The following is a 20,332-nucleotide window of genomic DNA, read 5'->3' as shown; positions in this document are numbered from 1 at the left end:
GTCCAGGGCCAGGAGCCTGTGAAACAGGGGACCTAGAATCCAAATGAATTGGGGCAGGATTGCATGGGAATGACCAGGATGTATAGGGCCAGGAAGTTCTCAGACTAGCAAGAACTGGAGATCAAGGAACATTAGAAGAAGGAAAGGCTAGACTCATCTGTGACAGGGCAAGTTATTGCAGAGCCATGCGGGCAAGGAGCGGGATGAGAACCAGGAAGATCAGGAACAGATTGAAGTTGACTAACAAGATCAAGACCTGAAGGGCAATGGTTATGGCTAGTATGTCCAGGATACTAGGATGAGCAGGGCAGGGGTTAAGAAGACCAAGGGGGGATTACCAATGGCATCCAAAAGACCAGAGCAAGAAGACTAGATAAATTAAAGGGATTATGACCAAGGTCACCAGGATCAGAAGGATTAGGAACAGACAAACGAGGGTCCAGGGCCAGGAGCCTGTGAAACAGGGGACCTAGAATCCAAATGAATTGGGGCAGGATTGCATGGGAATGACCAGGATGTATAGGGCCAGGAAGTTCTCAGACTAGCAAGAACTGGAGATCAAAGAACATTAGAAGAAGGAAAGGCTAGACTCATCTGTGACAGGGCAAGTTATTGCAGAGCCATGCGGGCAAGGAGCGGGATGAGAACCAGGAAGATCAGGAACAGATTGAAGTTGACTAAGAAGATCAAGACCTGAAGGGCAATGGTTATGGCTAGTATGTCCAGGATTCTAGGATGAGCAGGGCAGGGGTTAGGAAGACCAAGGGGGGATTACCAATGGCATCCAAAAGACCAGAGCAAGAAGACTAGATAAATTAAAGGGATTATGACCTAGGGGACCAGGGCTCAGATTACCAACTGTGGAAGAGCAATCACTACAGGTAGCAGGTACAGGATGAGGAGGATCTGAGGTATGAAGGCCAACCAGCATCTGAAAGGTGGAATGGACAGTGATGGGCAGGAAGAGCAGGACCAAATGACCAGTGTCAGCAGAATCTGAACAAGAAGAACCTCCACCAAGAGGATCTGCATCAATGGCTGCAGTATCAGTAGGCCTAAATGGACAAGGACAAGATACAGATAACCCAAACCAGGAAGGCAAAGACTAAAAGTGCCAGGAAATGAGAAACAAGATGGACCAGGACCTGTGGTACCAGGTCTAGGAGATTGACAGTGAGGAGATCCAGGGCAAGGTGACTACTACCAAATGGACCACAGGTCCAGGTGTTCCATGACTGGGGGAGCCAGGAAGGGCCACGATGGCCAAAAGGCAAGGTTTATGATAACTAGCACAATAAGACAAGAAGGACCAGAATGACCAGGACCAAGGAGACCAAGACAGCAGGGGGGTCACGACCAGGAGAACTGGGTCCAGGAGAACCCAAACTATAAGGAACAGGACCAACGGGATCAGAGACAATTAGCACAGAATCTCAAGAAGGACAAGTACTATGAAAAACAAGAACACCATGACTTTGGCATGGATTGCCAGGTAGCTGAAACTGGGGGCACAGGCAGCCAGAGTCAGAAGAAAATGTTCTAAGAGGACCAGGAAACAGAGGACTACAGTGATAGTCTATATATATATATAGTGCTTGTGACCATGCCACTCAAGGTGAGGGCAAGGCCGAGTTTGGACACTTTGCACTCTTCCTGCAGTCTGAAGTGGTCGGATTCTGACATCTTTTTACTTGGGTCACTTAGGGTGGAACAGTCAGTCCTGCAGGCTCTGGTGACCCCCTTTAACTACAGTGCACTGGGTACCATTTACCAGGGACTTATAAGCAGGTTAAAGTCCTTACCAATTGGGGTTGCCAATTTACATACATCATATTTTAGCAGGCCCCAGAGCACTTTCAGAGTCATAACCATCAGCAGTGGAGACAAAAGTGTGGGAGTGACCATACAAAAGGGGCACTTTACTACAACTGGCGTACCAGGACAAGCAGAACCAGGATGAGGAAGAAAAGGAAGACCAGGGTGACAAGAGTCATGATGACCTACCTGGGTGGCTAAGAATAGCTAAAAAAAGGATGACCTGAACAAGGAGGTTTAAGATAAAGTGGACAAGCTAGTCCAAGATGACAATGAGCAGGAGGACCAGGTCCAAGAGTATCATGACATGTTGGTGGATGACTCATAGAACTAGCATGGTCAGGAGTAGGGGGACTAGAGCCATTAAGACCAGGGACCAGATGGGGGGTATTAGTTGGACTAGAAGGATCAGAATAAGCAGGATCAGGAACAGGACAAGGAGAAACAGAGAGAGCAGAACCAATGGACAAAGACATTTAGTTGCAAATTGAGCAGGAGGACTAAGACCTGGGGCATTAGGACTAGGTTGGGAAGGATCACTGAAACCAGGACAACCATAGCCATGAGGACCAATGGGACTAGACCAGGACCAAAACGACCAGGCCCAGCTATGAGGACCTACTAAGGAGGACTAGGACCAGTGGAGGCAGTAGCAGGAGGACCATAAAGACAAGAGCAAGGAGAATCAGGATGACAAAAACCAGGAAGACTACAAGTGGCAGCCTTAGAAGATCCAGGATAACAGGGTTGGGTGGATAAGGACCCAGCAGACCAGCAGGACCAGAATGAGGATCAATAGTACCAGTAGCAGGAGCAGGGCTAAAAAGGCCAGAATCAGGAAGGACTACAACCAGGCCCCCCAGATTCAAGAAACCAGTCAGTTCTAGGATGTCCAGAACTAGTTAGACCAGGGCAAGGATGAGGATCAGAAACAGAGGACGTGGAACAGGACTAGGAGGAAGACCATTGCCTAAAGGCACAAAAGGACCTGGAAGTGAATGATGTAGACCAGGCGCAGGAGGACACCTATGTGAGTCCAAGCCACATGTATTAGGATATCTATTCAATAAATGGGTCCTATTCATGCTGTATACTGCCAACCTATAGAGCCCCTACATCTTCAGCCCACATACTGAACTGGTAAGTATATGCAGAAAAAAAACTGAACATGAAAACAGAATTAAAAGCGAAACCGTTACATACTGACCTCTGAGTGCAGAAGACACAGTCTCATGCTGGCATAGTAGTCTGAAGGTGGATTTGAATGCCATAGGGACTGACTATTGGGAAAGGAGCTGAAAGGTGGATGGGTGAAAATAAATGTCTGTGAAGGATGGCAGAAAGGGTTTGAGAAACTCAGATGTCTGACGTCAGTAAAAATAGTTAATGGCGACCAAAGGTGTCAAAGGGATATAGCAATCAGCAAAGGGAAGCTCAAGACCATAAGAAGGCTCTGATGAGCAACAGAGGGAGTGAAGGAGGCTCCAGACAGATTGTCTGAGATGTCCCAAGAGGGATTCTGTGTGACCCCTAGATCTTTGTGCTGGCATTCCATGTGTGTGTATATGAAGTCGGTATGTAGCAAGGGGCAGATTTATTAAGAAGTCATGCAACACAAGGCATCACGACAACTTGCTGCACTGCGCTGTGCTGTGTGGTGTGACAGGGAGAGAGCAAAAATATGCTGTATCTAATGAGATATGATGTATTTCTGCTCTCCCCTTCTGCGCTGGTGCACTGTGTTCTGCCTAGCCCCAACATGGGCACCCTTCCTTCATGGTTCAAGGGTGCCTGCATTACAAGTCAGATAGTTTTTGTGCAGAAAGGGACATGTGCTGATCACTACAGAATTTCTACTGCCTAACTAGTGTCTGGGTAAACTATAAGGTTTTACTGCTATTTGCACAGCTGTCAGCTAGACAGTGCTGAATCTCTATTATTCAGCCAGCGGCCAGGTAAATAGTGAAGGTTCTCTGCTATTTTCAAGGCCGCTGGCCAAATAGTAAATAATTTCTACTATTTACCCAGTGGGCGAGTGAATAGCAGAAAAAATCCACTATTTACCCCCATGCCAGGTAAATAGCTGCAACCTTAAAAAAAAGTATGCAAGACCTCAAGAAAAGAATAAAACAACAGGGAAGGTATTAAATGAAGCCTGATCCAGAGTCATGGTGCAGCCGCAAGGTAACAAATATCACATATTGTAATATTTGATTTTATTAATATAAAACCACCCTACTCATTGTCTCCCTGCATACACAGTCTTTAGCTTTTCCACCACTTAAGCAAGAGGTAACAATCTTAGTAAAAGTGAAAGAAATGTGAATTCTTTCCAGTCTTCTAGGGTCAACCAGGGCGGGTTACACAAAAGGGGAGTGACAAAGTGAACAAATACATACGCAGGCAGTGATATGAAGTGACATAGAGAAAAGATTTCAGATGTGGGTAATTGGCAATAACATGCATTCCCTCAATCCAGTCGATTAAGAAATGGGTGTTGAACAGTGATAAAAAATAAAACATAGGCTAAGAAGCTGCTAACACGCATTTTGAAGAGTTTAATAGTGTGCATTTTAAGCATCATCTTGCAATTAAGAATTAAGCCCTGGGATTTCACCAAGGGGCAAGTGTCCATCGATGCAGAGTGATGAAAGTGAGGAAGGCTGATCCTGTGGAAGAAAGGTTCAATGTAAGCTAAGAATGGAAGAAATGTGGTTTTCAATGGATTTAGACTCATGTTACAGAAGAGCATCTATTCCTGCGTCGCCAAAATAGTCACCACACTTGCTAAAGATTACACCTTAAAGTAAACATAGATGTCATCAGGGTACAGGTGGGCAGAAGTGTTGACGGTGGATACCACATATGTCAGTGGCTTCTTAATATTGCTTTTTCCACAAAACACATTCACATGTCACTACTGTCAGTAATGTCTGCAAAGGGGTGGAACAGCTGAAGCATGTGAACTGCTCTCTTTATAGAATTATTTATACACACACTGAATGTTTCTTTAACAAACAAGTTGTCATGAGAACTTCATAAATGAGCTCAAGCCCATAAAACATGGTAAACAAATACAAACGGCCCAATTCTCAAAGATGTTACTATGAGTAGGTGTCACTTACTCTTGAGGACTCCTGCCATACTCTTGAAATTCAGAAGTGAGTCTAGAGTACTAGAAGAATAATCAGGCCCAGGGTTGGCATACACTTTTAAAATCATATTAATGGGTTACTATAAACCATGGTGATACTTTTATTGGTTAGGAGACCATAAGCGGTTCTTATCTATGCACTTTTGCCCAATAACAGCACTGCATCCACACAGTGTTCAGTCTTCATCATACTTCTTCAGGGAGTTGCTCTCTAGGGTCACATAAGCTTCCCAATGAAAGTCATATGGAAGGAACATTGGCAATGAAAACATGATCTCTACTAGTGCTGCATGTTTCTTGATTTGTTGATAGAATAACAATTTATGACCATATTGCTTTCCTTTCTGCCTAATTGTTGGGATTTAGTTGAAACAACAATAACAGAGGAAAGTCAGTCATTTGTATAAAATGCTGCAGTGTAACACAGCTAAGCAAAAACATTTGGGTAAAACTTTGATATGATGATAGCAGAATCACTACTGTTTATGCTATTTTTTATATATGCATCACATGAAACAGTCACAACAATATATCCAATAACTTACAGCTTTGTTTTAGTAATAGATACATTGTTGGTTGTCCTGATGCTGATGATTTAGGTTGAATGAGTAAATGAAGTTTAAAGCAGACCTTGACAGGGTGTCTGTGTCTTCTAGGGTGACAAAGAAGCAGAATTGGGTCTTCCATTTTCTCCACTGTGCGACCGCAACTCCACTATGGTGGCTCAGTCTCAAATAGGTAAGTTGTTTCATGACGTCAGCACAGCCGAGGAAAGATGGGAGATGTTTAGGACATTAAGATACTCAAGATGAAGAGCACTTGCACCCTTTTCAGGTTTACGACAGGTTTTTAGTTATTCAACTTCACTTTCAACATTGTAAATAGAGTAATTGTTTAAAATGATGTTTAAACAAGAGTGAATGTGTTAAGAAAGCAGGATTTGATGAAGTTTCATGTTAGAATGTTTTTATTAGATGGGCAATTTTCAGAATAATTTGCGACCTCAGTGTGAGGGCTGCTTACAGCCTGTTCCTTTGTCTCACTGAGGTGTTGCATTATGTAGGATAGGACCATGGAATTTGGCTAACCAGCAGGATTTCCCTTGGATATATTCTTCAATACACAGCCGAACACGGAAGATAGCTGCAGGTGACAGCTGACTCGTGCCCTCTTCACATTTCTGTACAGGGCTCAGAGGCAGCTCTCAGCTGTCCCATTTCTTCATCCTCCAAAACATGAATGAGTATGAAGTCAGGTCTGGGACAGCAGAGTTTTCCTGGTGCCCTATTATCCACTGCAAGCATGATTAGGCCCACAGACGTTTTTAACTGGCTGCTTTTTCAGTTTTACCTTGTTTCAAACTGGGGTACTGATGTTAATTACAGACTTAGCCTCATATTCATGCTTTTAACTGCCTGGACAAATCAATAGTAATTATTGATTAGGGCAATTATGGCTCTTCACTGTCTGGGTCTATTATTGATTTTTAATATATGGTTGCATTAAGTTTCATACCAACTGGCCAACATTGATCTCAATTGAAGCTGTGATATGTTGATGTTACAGCATGAAGGTTACAAGCTTACAGCCACAAAAACCCATAGAAAATTTACTGAAAAAACTTTAGTTAAGATTTAGTTTAAAGGTAGTGGTCTGTATATTGTCTACAAGACAAAGGGGCTAATTTTTATATATGTATATATTTAGGCGGTTGACCCATTTCTCCATCAGAAATGAATGCCAGCCTCGTGGTCAATTCTAAAGCATTGGCAGGATCTGCCATCACAGTTTGCACTTTTCTCTGCACCAACCTGTTTCCTTTTTGATGTCAAAAGAAATTCCCAAGATGAGGGGAGCATTTAGCAGTTTTCACTGCCTTTTATCACGAGGGTTTTCAGGGCAGTGATGGGTAGTGAAAAATGACCTCTAATTCTGCCCATCTAAATTAGATTGAGGTAATTAGAGGTCTTCCTCTGATGGCCCTTACTCCACAGGCAGTCGGAGGGTTTAATCACGGTGGAGACGGAGTGGATCTTCTTTTAAATTTGGTGGGCAAACCTTTATTTGACAGGATCTATACTTTATCACAACGAAGTCTATTATCATTACTATTATTGAATTTGTAAAGCTTGTGGCTACCCAAGCAGAGCTGTCCAGGCTTAACACATAGCATACCACGTAGGAATGGATAAACCTTGGAGCATCAGCATATAACATCCCAAAATAAATCCCTATTTTGTATAAAAGGAGTCATTAATAATCACAAGGGATAGTACATCATCAGCTTACCAACAAACCTACACCTCAATTTTGTCAGTAGAAGACACTCTGGGGGTTATTCTAACTTTGGAGGAGGTGTTAATCCGTCCCAAAAGTGACGGAAAAGTGACGGATTTACCACCAGCCGTATTACGAGTCCATTATATCCTATGGAACTCGTAATACGGCTGGTGGTATATCCGTCACTTTACCGTCACTTTTGGGACGGATTAACACTCCTCCAAAGTTAGAATAACCCCCTCTGTCTAAATCAGACCTAGCCACATCAAAATTACAGATGTGCACAATAACAGTCAGTGAAACACTCCTTCAGTCTCCTATTTCCATGTGCTTGCTACCTTTCTTTTTTTAAGTTTAAAGATAAAGTTTATTGAAAAATAATACAATATACAAAAAATATAAATACATTTGATAACAGGAATGAAATAATACAATAGCAGTTCAATTTCATGAGAAACACGTATTTGAAGAGCACACTAAATATATTAATACTTTAAAACATAAGTATATATGCATTTATTAAAAATATTATGAGAGAGAGTTAATTATAAGTAAGTACAATAAGATAGGGAAAAAACACAATTCATGGTGGTTTAGAGACCTTCTAATTTCTAGGAAAATGATTGCACGAAGAATAAGCCAAAGAGTTAAGGTAATTTGTAATAGGTAACCATAACATGTCTCTTTTAATAGCAAAAGATACGGGGGAAACATAAGCTCTATCCTGTCTATGATTATAACTTACACCATACCACCAAGCCTGAAAGGATAATTGAGGCGAATCCTTCCAATTTTTCGTAATTTGTTGACAAGCAACAGCCAACAATAAATCCAAGATTACAATATAATGTTTTGGAAAATGAAGCCAATCATCTGCAAGGCTACCTAAAAATATATTTGCAAAGCTTAAGGCAATTTGAGTTTAAAAAATAGTTTAAATTTTTACTCCATACTTTAACTCAAAATTGAAATGTATATGAACATTCGAAAAGCATGTGTTTAGGTCCGGAGACCGGCTTATTACAAGACCAACAAGTGGACGAAAGGTTAGAATTCATTTTATGTAAAGAAGAAGGTGTAACTAATAACCTATTATATATATAAAAAAATAAAGTTTGAATTGCATTAGCTGCTCTAGAGGACTTTTGTATTTTAATCCTCACTTTATCCCATATAGAAAGGTGAAAGTGAAATATCCAAATCTTTCTCCCATTGCAATTCTATTGCTGATTTAGGTCTATCTTCAGGAAGAGCTGTAATAGTTTGATAAAGACAAGAAGCTGATGCAGACTGTATTAACAGATTCTTAATTGGAAGAGGATGAGCCGAAGGTGCTTGCTGAACTGGAAAAGATTGATATGAACTATTTATAACATGTATTAGAGAGTCATATTTTTTATGAAAAGAGGTTGGAAACTGTTGGACTTTTTTGCTTATGCAGGGTCGTCCCCATTCTTTTTGCCTCCTGCCTCCTATTTTTTCTGACCTGTTTCTGTTGGCTTTTGACCTCTGAGCACTTTACCACTGCTAACCAGTGCTAAAGTGCATATGCTCTCTGTGTAAAATTGTATGTGATTGGTTTATCCATGATTGGCATATTTGATTTATTAGTAAGTCCCTAGTACAGTGCACTAGAGGTGCCCAGGGCCTGTAAATCAAATGCTACTAGTGGGCCTGCAGAACTGGTTGTGCCACCCACATAAGTAGCTCTGTAATCATGTCTCAGACCTGCCACTGCGGTGTCTGTGTGTGCAGTTTTAACTGTAAATTCGACTTGACAAGTGTACCCACTTGCCAGGCCTAGACCTTCCCTTTTCTTACATGTAAGATACCCCTAAGGTAGGCCCTAGGTAGCCCCAAGGGCAGGGTGCAGTGTATGGTTAAGGTAGAGCATATAGTAATGTGTTTTATATGTCCTGACAGTGAAATATTGCTAAATTCGTTTTTCACTATTGCAAGGCCTGTCCCTCTCATAGGTTAACATGGGGGCTACCTTTAAATCTGATTAAAGTGTAGATTCCCTTTGGGAGCGGATGGACATGTGGAGTTTGGGGTCTCTGAGCTCACAATTTAAAAAAACATCTTTTAGTAAAGTTGATTTTAAGATTGTGGGTTTGAAAATGCCACTTTTAGAAAGTGAGCATTTTCTTGCTTATACCATTTCTGTGACTCTGCCTGTTTGTGGATTCCCTGTCTGGGTCAGTTTGACAGTTGGGCTGGTTGCACCTCACACTAGACAGTGACACAAAGGGAGCTGGGGTGTAGCCTGCATATCCTGATGAGCCATCTGTGCTAGGAGGGAGGGGAGGAGTGGTCATTCACACCTGAAAGGGCTGTGCCTGCCCTCACACAATGCAGACTCCAACCCCCTGGTGAGTGTCTGGGGCCTGGCCTGTGCAAGGCAGGATTTCACATTCCAAAGAGACTTTACTTTGAAGTAGGCCTACTTCAAAGGAGAAATTGGGTATAAAAAGGGCACCCAAAACCACAGACTTTTGAAACACTTCTGGAACCAAGAGGAACCTCTGCCTGGAGAAGAGCTGAATAGCTGAGGAAGAAGAGCTGCCCTGCCTGTGACTGTGCTTTGTGGAGCTATCCTGCAGTTGCTGCTTTTGCCAGAGTAAGAGGGCAAAGACTGGACTTTGTGTGCCTTCCATCTTGAGAAGAAATCTCCAAGGGCTTGATCTAGAGCTTGCCTCCTGTTGTTTGAAGTCTCAGGGACAGCAAAGACTTCTCTCTGCCAGCACCTGGAGTCTCTGGGGAGACTCCTGCTCTGCCCTGTGGTGCACATCCAGTTCCTGGGACCCTGAAAGGAGAAGCTGGCAGCCTAAAGACAAGAAAATCCATGCACAGAGCACCGTGCGGGGAAAAAATTGACGCAAATCCGATCTGCGGCTGAAAAAATGACGCGCCGCCGGCTCCGCAGCTGAGAAACGACGTTCACAGGAAACGCGACCGAAAAATCGACGCACGGAGCAGGAGAAACGACGTGCAGCATACACTGACAGAGACTGGGAGATCACAACCTGTGCTGCAGGATTTTCGGATCATCGTGTGGCTGGATATTTGACTCAAGTACCGCCGTGCACAGTTATTTTTGATGCACACCCGCCCGTGCGGGGTTATTTATGACGCGCACCAGGTACATTTTCACTCTAGCAGCGCTAGTGTGTTTTTAAAGCTACTTAAAGACTCTTTTTGATGTTTAATTGATGACTTGTGTTTGGTGGATTTTTGTCATTTTGGTCTTGTTTTGTTTAGATAAATATTTGCTATTTTTCTAAACCTGTGTTGTGTCATTGTGTAGTGTTTTCATCAAGTTACTGTGTGTGTTGGTACAAATACTTTACACCTGGCACTCTGAAGTTAAGCCTACTGCTCTGCCAAGCTACCAAGGGGGCAAGCAGGGGTTAGCTGAGGGTTATTCTCTTTTACCCTGACTAGAGTGAGGGTCCTTGCTTGAACAGGGGGTAACCTGACTGTCAACCGAAGACCCCATTTCTAACTGAAACGAAAAAAGAAATTGTGCCTGTGCAAAAGAAAGAGGGGAATCATTTTCAAATAATTGATGCACCCATTGTAACCCTTTCAAATGCCACGATTTCCAATAGATGGTTCTATTATTCAACTTAATGAGCCTATTGTACCAAATTGATGAATTTAGAAACTGCTCCCTATCTTCTTTGTAAGAGGCAAAAATAGGCTGCAGAATTTTACAGGGGTTGTTCAAAATCGAGAGGGATATTGATGTTGGTTTATTTGACAGAGTTAATACCTCTGGAAATGTAAAGGGAACAACAAAAGACTTTTCAACTTCAACCTATAAAGGTAAAAAAGCAGAATCATCCTCCTTCGATAAACAAGAAGCTTGATTAAGAGAAAAAGCCATATGATCAGAGCAGAGATTCAGAAAGTTAACCCCTCTGTTTCACGACTTACATGCTGCTTTACCCTGGAGGCCACAGAGCGAGTGGCGTGGATCCTGTTCTTGAAGTTTCGGCCTTGGCCCAATTAGGGGCGACTCTTTCTGGTAGCCACGGTGCTGCAGGCAATGGGTACACCAAGAGCAGTCCGTGTCCCTCAGAAGTAGCGCCAGAGGGAAAAAAAAACAGAAAAGGGGAAAAAAACCTCCTCAAGGATATGTTCCTAAAACAGGAACAAAAAGGAAGAGATATTAACAAGAGCAAATACAGGAAAAAGTATTCCGAACAATCGAGAACCAGCACAAGAATACGAGGAATCAGGAGCGAAGACACAATCCAAACAGAAAGTGTTGCAGCGCACGGTGAGAAAGAATCACAGCCCATAAATACCAACAAACAGGAAACGACCAACAGGAAGTAAAAGGACACCATCTTAGATAGGGAAAAGTACATAGAACAGAATGGACTAGGAACCATAGAGAATGGGGAACAAGGAATGCTGGGAAGAGAAAGGTAACATGGGAAGGGGGAAAAAACATAAAGGAAGGTACAACCAGATGTCCCAGAAAAGAAGAAAAGAAGATTAGAAGAAAAAGAAGAAAAGAACAGGTGAGTGGGGGTCAGAAATGCCTGAAAATGTGGTGCACAGAAAAAGAGCGAGGCCCCATGCCCAATTTGGGGCCTCAGAAAGCACACAGCAGACTGGCGACGCGCACCGTCTTGGAAACGCGTGTTGCGGCCCAAGCCGAATGTTCGGCTCGTGCCGCGTGCAGCGGCGTGACACTCTGCTGCATTTAGGTCTCATTAACTTTTGGAGGGGCATTCTGGGTTTCTTATTATTCCATAAGAATTTAGTTAAAATAGAGTTCAGCTTCTTAAAATAAAAACAATGGATATTAATTGGAATGATTGATAAATAAAAGAGGATTACAGGAAGTAACATCATTTTAAGAGAATCTAATCTACCCCACCAGGATAAAAATAACGAGTTCCATTTAGATATAAGTGAATCAAGAACAGAAAAATTGTATCTTTAAAAGAAGGTTTAAACCAGAGACATAGATATATAATTTTATCATTGTCCCAGTGACAATTTGAGGATTTAAAATCTTCAGGAAAGCAGAATTCATTAAGTGGAAGTATTGCACACTTATCTTTACTTAACTTATACCCTGGAATTGAAGCAAACTTCTGTACTTCGGAGTGTGCTATCTTTCTGACATGAGGGCAGTGGTGGGAGCGAGGTGCAGTTATAATCCTAACTGGTGAATTACTAGTGTTTTGAAGTTTTATAGGTATTATTCACCTGTTCCCAACTTTAATTAAACCCCAACTAAAATACATGCATATTTGTGGAAAAGTGATATGAACTATCCTGAAAAGTCGCATTAATTGAGGGGGTACGATTACAATTACAGAACCACTTAAAAGGAGTAATTACCATGGAGTGTTCTTGATGCAACTTGACTGAACGTCTAGGTGAGTTACTACTTGTGGGTCTTCAAGAAGGCGCACTATAGCAAAATCATCATACCAATGTTGAAATGCAAACAAAAAAGGGCACCTAACTTGAGATCTAGAACCAATTACAACGAGCAAGGAACTATCCTCAATTTCAAGTTAAAAAAAGAGTATACATTTATAAAGCGCCAAACCACAGACGCATTTTAGCACCATTAATCAAAGGGAAACGCCCTCCTTGACCAACAATAAGGAATGTAGCATATCAGCCTGGAAAATGATTTTGGAGCGTTAATAAACGAGAATAACTAATAGGCCCGTCCTATTGTAATGAGCGATATCTGGTCTCTCGTAAGTATTTTTAAGGTTCTGGTGAAGCTATAATTGCACACAAGTGGAATCATTTTGAACATCGCTGATTTTTTAGGTTTAGTAGGCCATGGATTATTATTGCATTGGGTTGTGAATTCTTTTGAGCTAAGTATGGGAATTAGATTACAAATATTTTCTTCTACTCTCAGAAAAAAAAAAAAAGTCTGCCAATGTTACACATTGTGTTAATCAAATTTCTGCTGTCAGACTCAGTATTTTCTGTCCATAAATGTACTATGGTAATAAAAATACATTAATTAAATATGAGATGGAAAAGACACCGTTCTTAAGCTTCGTAAAAGCCATCACAATTAATATAATACAGCCATCAGGTCCGATTCACAAATAATTTGGTAGGTGTTACTTACTCTTGAAGTACTGCTGATTTACAAAAGTCCAGGAGTAGGCCTAAATTATTTTTTATTTACTCCTGTCTCAGCCCTGATTTACCAGATTCTGCTGTTTGTGAATCAGGCCTATTGAGTTTAAGTGAAGAGTAGAACGTTTTTCCGAGGCGTGATCATTGTGCAATTATTTTAGAGCCAAGAGTGCCATCACCAGGAAGTAATGGAAATTATTGTATATCTGTTAGTGAAATTGGGCTGTAATAAAATACCCTTAATTCGAGGGAGTTTATTATAACCAACAGAAAGCGCTGAGCTGAAAGATAATATTGTTGTTTCAGGCGCTTCAAAATTTTGAAAGTATTTCTTTGAGTCCGTTTCACGAATCCCAAAATAAAAAAAAGTTGAAGTCTTGCCCATGATTGTCATTTATGGGTCGCAGTTGCGACCTTTGGCTTGCCCTTTACCACCGCTGGCACTGCCTTTGCGACCCCTGGCCTTAGAGGTGGCACACTCAGTGCCAGGAACACAGTGACGGCTCGTCCTTATGGGCGTCAGTCGGGGCTCCTCTCTCTTTGTTTTCTATTTTTTAGCACACTAATAAATAGTGAACAATAGCTTAATATTCACTATTAGTGAATTAAAATGAAGTACAGTTAGCTGGAATATGTCCTTCTAGTGCAGCTGAGGTAAGTAAACATGCTTTTAAATGTATGTTGTGTGCGTGCTTGCGAGTGAGAGTGTGTCTATGTGAGAGAGAGCTTATGTGTGAATTTGTGTGTATGTGTGTATGAAAGTGGAGGTTAAAGGGTGTGTGATGTCAATTCCGCTAACCCGGGCATTTTGGTTGATTGACGTTCATGGACTTGCTCCAGGAGAGTTACTCTTACGATCGGAGGCAATGCCTCGTTTTTTGGACTTCTTAAAGAATTCACCAGGCAATACTTAGATATGCCTTTTAATTTACAAATGCGTAAACAATTTCATGTATACATGAATTCCGCTAGTCCATATTTCGCATAATTTAATATAATAAATACGTGTTCTTTGTGCATTTGAACTTTTTTCCTATGTTTTCCCCGGGGTATTTTTCTTTTAACACGGAGAAATCTTTACGCTTAAATTCCCACCAGTTTTGGGAATGTTCCCCCTCCCTTCTCACCCAGGAGAGGAGCAAATCTCTCATCTATTTCAGAGCAAGAAACTACCTGCAACAGATATGTGATTTTCCACAAAGTTGAGAGTTTGTGAGTGTTCACAACCTTCTGCAGTTATCCCCAGACTGTTACACCCAGAGCCCGCTCCTGAGGGCACAATTGCTCATACTTAAAATTATCCCTTACTGCCATAACAGTAAATGTGAATGAATCCATTCACGTGGACACACTCCCAATATTGTTCAGGAGTAAGATTCCCCCCGGGTAACTTTCTGGGTAACTCAGTTATACTAAAGACATCATATATGTTTCTCAAGTGGACTATTCATATTCAGTAGGTGATTGGACATTGCACGTTGTATGTGACATTCTTATATGTGCGTAAGTGATCATGTAATGAAGGGTTTGCTGATCATCCATGCGCTCATTCCTGACACACAGGTCGATTCACAAATAGGACCCAGAGAAACACCTCTTTAATAGCATGTATGGGCCAGATTATTGACGAAACTTTGTTGTTTCTCCTCAGATCCTAGCAAGAAGACATGCTTACATTTAGATGACATTTTTTTTAGACGTGAGATACGTAGCTTACCAAGTATGCCCATAGGATGCCTCTAAGTTCTGCTTCTGCTATGCCGTCACAAAGCCTAAATTTAAGTTAAAGTACTTGGGTGGCAAAATATTCAGGGCAACCCCAGTCTAAGGCCCTCATTACGAGTTTGGCAGGCGGCTGAGGCTGCCAGCCAAACTCTTTCTGCCTTCGGGCCCCTTGTGCGGCCTGAACCCCTCCGGCCTTATTAGGAGTTCACTGTGGCTGGTGGGCGGAAACAGCATTTCCGCCCGCCAGCCCTGCAGTGAACAGGGCCTTTATATTGACGCCGGCTCCTAATGGAGCCGCAACCAATGTGGTGGTGCTGCTGGTGCAACAGCACCCATCGCGCATTCCACTGCCCGTAATTAGGACAGTGGAATTCTCGACATTGTGGCCCCTTCACTGCCCATGCCAAGTGTATGGGCAGTGCAAAGACCCCCAGTGACCCCCCAAAGCCCCCATTCCGCCGCCCTTTCCATGGCAGTGTAAACCGCTATGGAAAGGCTGGTGGTATGGGGACTGGTAATTCCCAGGGTGATGCTGCAAGCAGCGCTGCCCTGGCAGATGACCACCACCGGGACCGCCAGGTTGCCGGCTGGTGGCAGCCTGGCGGTGTTAGTGGTCAGACCATGGCGGTTCCGCTACAGTCATAATGTGGTGGTCCCGAGTCATGAGACCGCCAGACTCGTAATCAGGGCCTAAATCTGGAAGAGCATTCTGCTGAACATATGGTCAGCACCTTCTGAAAATGAGCGTTTTCAAAGAGTAACTTCCCTCATCATGAATTCTATGCACACATAACTATCAGTAAGGATGTGCACAACGCCAAGAGACTTCCTGAGATCCTGAGACTGAAGGTTCCACTTAATAACTTAAACTAAATAAATAAATATGTGGCAGTTGCTTTCCCCATTGTATTCTGGGATTGGACAGATTTCTATTTTTATTAGAGTCCGAAAATATTGGGGAAAACATTCTATACAGGTTATATGAAAACTTACTTGAAATGCTTTCCGTATTCCCATTCACATCATCAGCATAAGGGAAAGAGCATTATATGAGTGGGAAAAATGTTGTAATCATGAGCCCTCCCTGCACTAAAGTATCAGACTTGTGCTGCCTACTTTAGTATCAAGTGGTTCCGATAAAACACGAGGAAGAGAATGGGGCATTTTTACATCATCATGCTCTACGTCCTGCATCCACATAGTTAACATGGCATATTTCCCTGCACATAATAATGCGTGGAATTTAGTCAGTGCTCAGTAATAAATGTTGGGGCCAACAAATTTTCCTTACAGCACATTGATGGTCCTGCAGAATGCAGAGGTTGCTGAATAGCAATGTGTGAGAAATTGGGTTGTTGGTTGACTGTGGTGCTAACCCTGGTCAAGCAACAGTCACAGTCCCTGTCAGGGTAAACCACAAATGTCACTAAAGAAATCTGTGTTTAACCCTCTGATAGCCTGGCATAAAAGCAGTCAGAGTTAGCTTAGAGGCAATATGTAAAGTGTTTATGCAGCATACAATCATTGATTTAGTAAAAACACAATACTAATTTAGACATTTACAGGACATTTTAATAAGTTATCTGACACCAAAATGTCTAAAATCAAATCTCTAGAACCAGAGTTATGAATGTATAAAGTTTGGGGTAAAAATAGCAGCCAAAGATCAAAGTGCCAATCACAGAGATCTAGTTATGCAAGACCGGGTCAAAGTTAAAAAAAATGTCTTCGTGGATTGGGCCCGGTTATTGCTTCCCTTCAGAAATAGAAGAAATTCCAGCAAAAATTATCTGATAAGGTAGAACTTCAGCGGGGAAAGGCTGCAGGCAGTGTCCGATGGGGGAAAGTCATTGGTGGGAGCTGCTGGATAAATATTTCTTTGTTGGGGCTTAGTCACTTTTTGGAGGTCAAAAATCTCCAGAGGGATGAGTCTGGAGGCTGGAGCTGATGAAAGTACCATGAGGCCGGTTATTCTTTAGTTGAAGGACTGATGAACAGGATTTGCACCTGTGGAGAAGAACATAGCAGGAGATACTGGAAAGTCAGGCCGATCGGTGAAGCACCTTGGTTGGCAAGGCAAACAGGTTGGTCCCAGACTTCTCTCAGTTCCCAGAGTAGTTTTTAGCCAAAAGTTTCTAAGTCCCAAGTGTTGACCTTTGGCTATCTGGGCACCTTTAGCACCACAACCAAGTATCCAGGACTGGAGGGGAACCACCTAGGGATTAGGACTCCCTTAGACTGGGTCCATGTGTGGGTTCAAGATAATTAGAGCTTTTTCAGTCCTGAGTCAGCTGTGAGCATAGGTCTTGAATATGAATCAAATCTTGCTGAAACAATGGTACCCCTGAGCTGTGTCATGGTATTCTTTTGATTAACTGGATTATTTTTGACTGATCTTTCAATTGCAAATACTTCAGCAACATTTGATTCATATTAAATGTCTATCCTCATGTCTGGATTATGGTCACAGCCGTAATAAGATTTGTTTGGAATCACTGAAGCACAGGGATATGTGTTTCTAAGCATTTGTCCTAAGGATGGTCTCATATATTAATTACTAAGAGACCGAAATGTTGACATCTCTCCGCTACTTGCTCTTGAAAAAAACAAGTGATTATTCAGTCAGTGTATCTGTACCCTTGTAATCAACGGACTGGTTGTCTTACTAACAATTTCATTGCAAGAGTGGATCAAAACTACTTGTGACTAGTTCCATGTAATGTAAATATGACTATTGAGAGTTCCTTGATGTTGGATGCTAGAACGTATGTTAACTTATTATATAGGTATGTGTGAGTTAATCTATTCTCGGGCTGTTTAATATCTGTTTATGAGTAAAAACATGTGTTTTCATATGTTGTCAAAGGAATTTTCTTCTTCTTTACTCTCAACTTCTCAAATGACATTGATTAAGTTTTAGAAATGATTAGTTTTGATTAAGATAATGAATGATCCCCTATTTGAAAGTTTATTATTATGTTTTCAACTACCCAAGCTCCCACAGAGTTACTGAGTTGGCTGTATGTTTTTCGCAGAGGACTGAATACTTTGCCTTCCATTCCATGGAGTTACTGATAGCACGGGCATTGGTAACTCCGAAAGGATAGAGGATCAGAAATAATTCCTGTTGTGGCATTTCTTTGAACACAGTGGGGGAATCACAGTTCCTGTACCAATTTCCATATGTTTTTTCTTGCCGCTCTAGGACAGTAATCTTGATAAAACTGTTATATCCCATTTCTGGCTCCATCAAGATTGCAGGGGACACTTGTTATGAGGCCCTACATCTTATATATTCAGATGCAGTCTTGGGTGCAATAATAAATATCTCCAATGCTCACAGCGGGGAATCAACTTTGAACTAGATCTCCTTCTGAAGCATTCTGTAAATGATTTTCTCATAATAAATAGTAGAGGGGTGTACGACAGTACACATTGGGAAGGTAATTCGTTGCTTGATTCCACAAACACAAAGTAGGGCATTGTGTGAGAACATAAAAGACGTCTCCCTATCGATGGTGTGTCAGATGTAATGTTAGGGGGAATTGCCTCTATGAGGAGCGTGCAGAGGTAGATTTAGGGTTTCATTTGGGAATGGCAGCATCAAAGAGGGAGGGAGTCATTATGGGATTGTTGCTTGCATAGTAAATGTGCCCCCTGTGGCTAAGGTACCACATTGGGATCTAGGTTCCTCTCAATGTATATTATGTCAGCAACAATGACAACCAAAGTAAAAGCAGTGAGGTGGCAGTTAATTACATTAGAGGTTGCAGTCTCACTCCTACAGAAAATTGAAACCCAGAAAAGGTAATCTACAGCAAGCACTTAATGACCTGAAGCACGTATTGTAGAATTTGAAAATCTCCCAAAGAACATGTGAAGGTCAGAACTGCCTCCTAGACAGGGAATGGTTAAACTTGTTGAATTGATTCAGGTACACAAATTACATTTATGGACCAGGAATCAACTCCCTTCATGCCATTCCTTCACCTGTGATATCATCATAGGGCAGCGGTATTCAAGTTTTTTTTTACCTCACTGTTGGAAATGTCCCTCTATGCAGGATTACCCCAAACATTATGCCTTTTTCTCTCCACTTATTGCTGGATTCATTTTTGCTGGCCTAAGGAAACTGTTCACTTTACCACACCTAACCAGTGCTAAAATGTGCATGCTTCTACTTAAAACATGGTAATATTGGCTTATCCCCAATCAGCATATTTAATTTACTTATAAGTCCCTAGTAAAATGTACCACCTGTGCCCAGGGCCTGTAAATTAAATGCTACTAGAGGGACTGCAGCACTGGTTGTGCCACCCACTGAAGTAGCCCTTCAACATGCCTTAGGCTTGCCATTGCAGAACCATTAGGTGGAGTTACACTGCCATGTCAGCTTGCCATTTAAAACCTCTTGCCAAGCCTTAACCCCTAAGATAGGCCATAAATGGCCCATGGGGCAGGGGTTTGCATAGTTAAAAGTAAGGGCATGTACTTTTAGGTTTTACATATCCTGGTAGTGAAACACTTCCAAAATAATTTATTAATTTAATAAGCTGTAATTTGTGATTGGGAAGGGGTATATCTGTCATGTATTAGTAAATATGGAATTGTCATGATAAATCCTCCTTAGTCGTAAAGTCAGAGTTATTGTTACAATTTTGAAAATGCCACTTTTCAGAAAATTGGCATTTTCCTGCTCTTAGTCCTGTGTGCATGCTGACTGTCTTCAATACAGGTCTGGAGTGGGGTGACAGCTGGGCTTTGTGCATTCGCTCCAGACAGCCACACAATGGGAGCTTAGGTGTGACTTGATGCGCCCTGATGGGCCATTAACAGGCTTGATGGAGGGGCGGAGCTAAGCACAGCCCTACTTGCACCTGAATAAGCTATGCCCTGTCTCCTCACAATAGGCTTAATGACCCTGTAATGTCACTCCAGCCTTCTAGGAGCTAGGACAGGAGGAGGAAGGAGATTCCTTGCACTTCCAAGCCACTGCCTAGAGGCTTCTCCCACCTTCCAGAACCAGAGCACCAAAGTGTAAATACTGGACCTCAAACACCACAACTTCAGTACACTTCTGGACCTGGGGACACTCTACCAGGCAGAAGGACTGCTGTGCTGCTGCAAGGATTGCCATTTTGCTGAGCTGCTCCTCTGCTGGACTCCTGCTTTGTTGAGATGACCTGCTGCCTGCTGCCCTCCTCCCTGGGGAACGAGAACCTG

General features: G+C 42.1%; 1 protein-coding gene across 11 annotated transcripts in view; it reads left to right on the top strand.

Annotated features, from left to right (window-relative positions):
- The window catches only part of PDE1C (phosphodiesterase 1C), a 1,966,671-nt gene that overhangs the window by 1,737,614 nt on the left and 208,725 nt on the right, over positions 1–20,332 (top strand). For all 11 annotated transcript variants that reach the window (XM_069215191.1, XM_069215280.1, XM_069215225.1 and 8 more), the window contains one exon: positions 5,626–5,707. In XM_069215191.1, the coding sequence (XP_069071292.1) occupies positions 5,626–5,707 (82 nt within the window). The remainder of the gene's footprint in view (positions 1–5,625; positions 5,708–20,332) is intronic.

This window comes from Pleurodeles waltl, chromosome 2_1 (genome assembly GCF_031143425.1).
Source record: "Pleurodeles waltl isolate 20211129_DDA chromosome 2_1, aPleWal1.hap1.20221129, whole genome shotgun sequence".
NCBI lineage: Eukaryota > Metazoa > Chordata > Amphibia > Caudata > Salamandridae > Pleurodeles > Pleurodeles waltl.
This window is presented reverse-complemented; position numbering and strand designations above follow the sequence as displayed.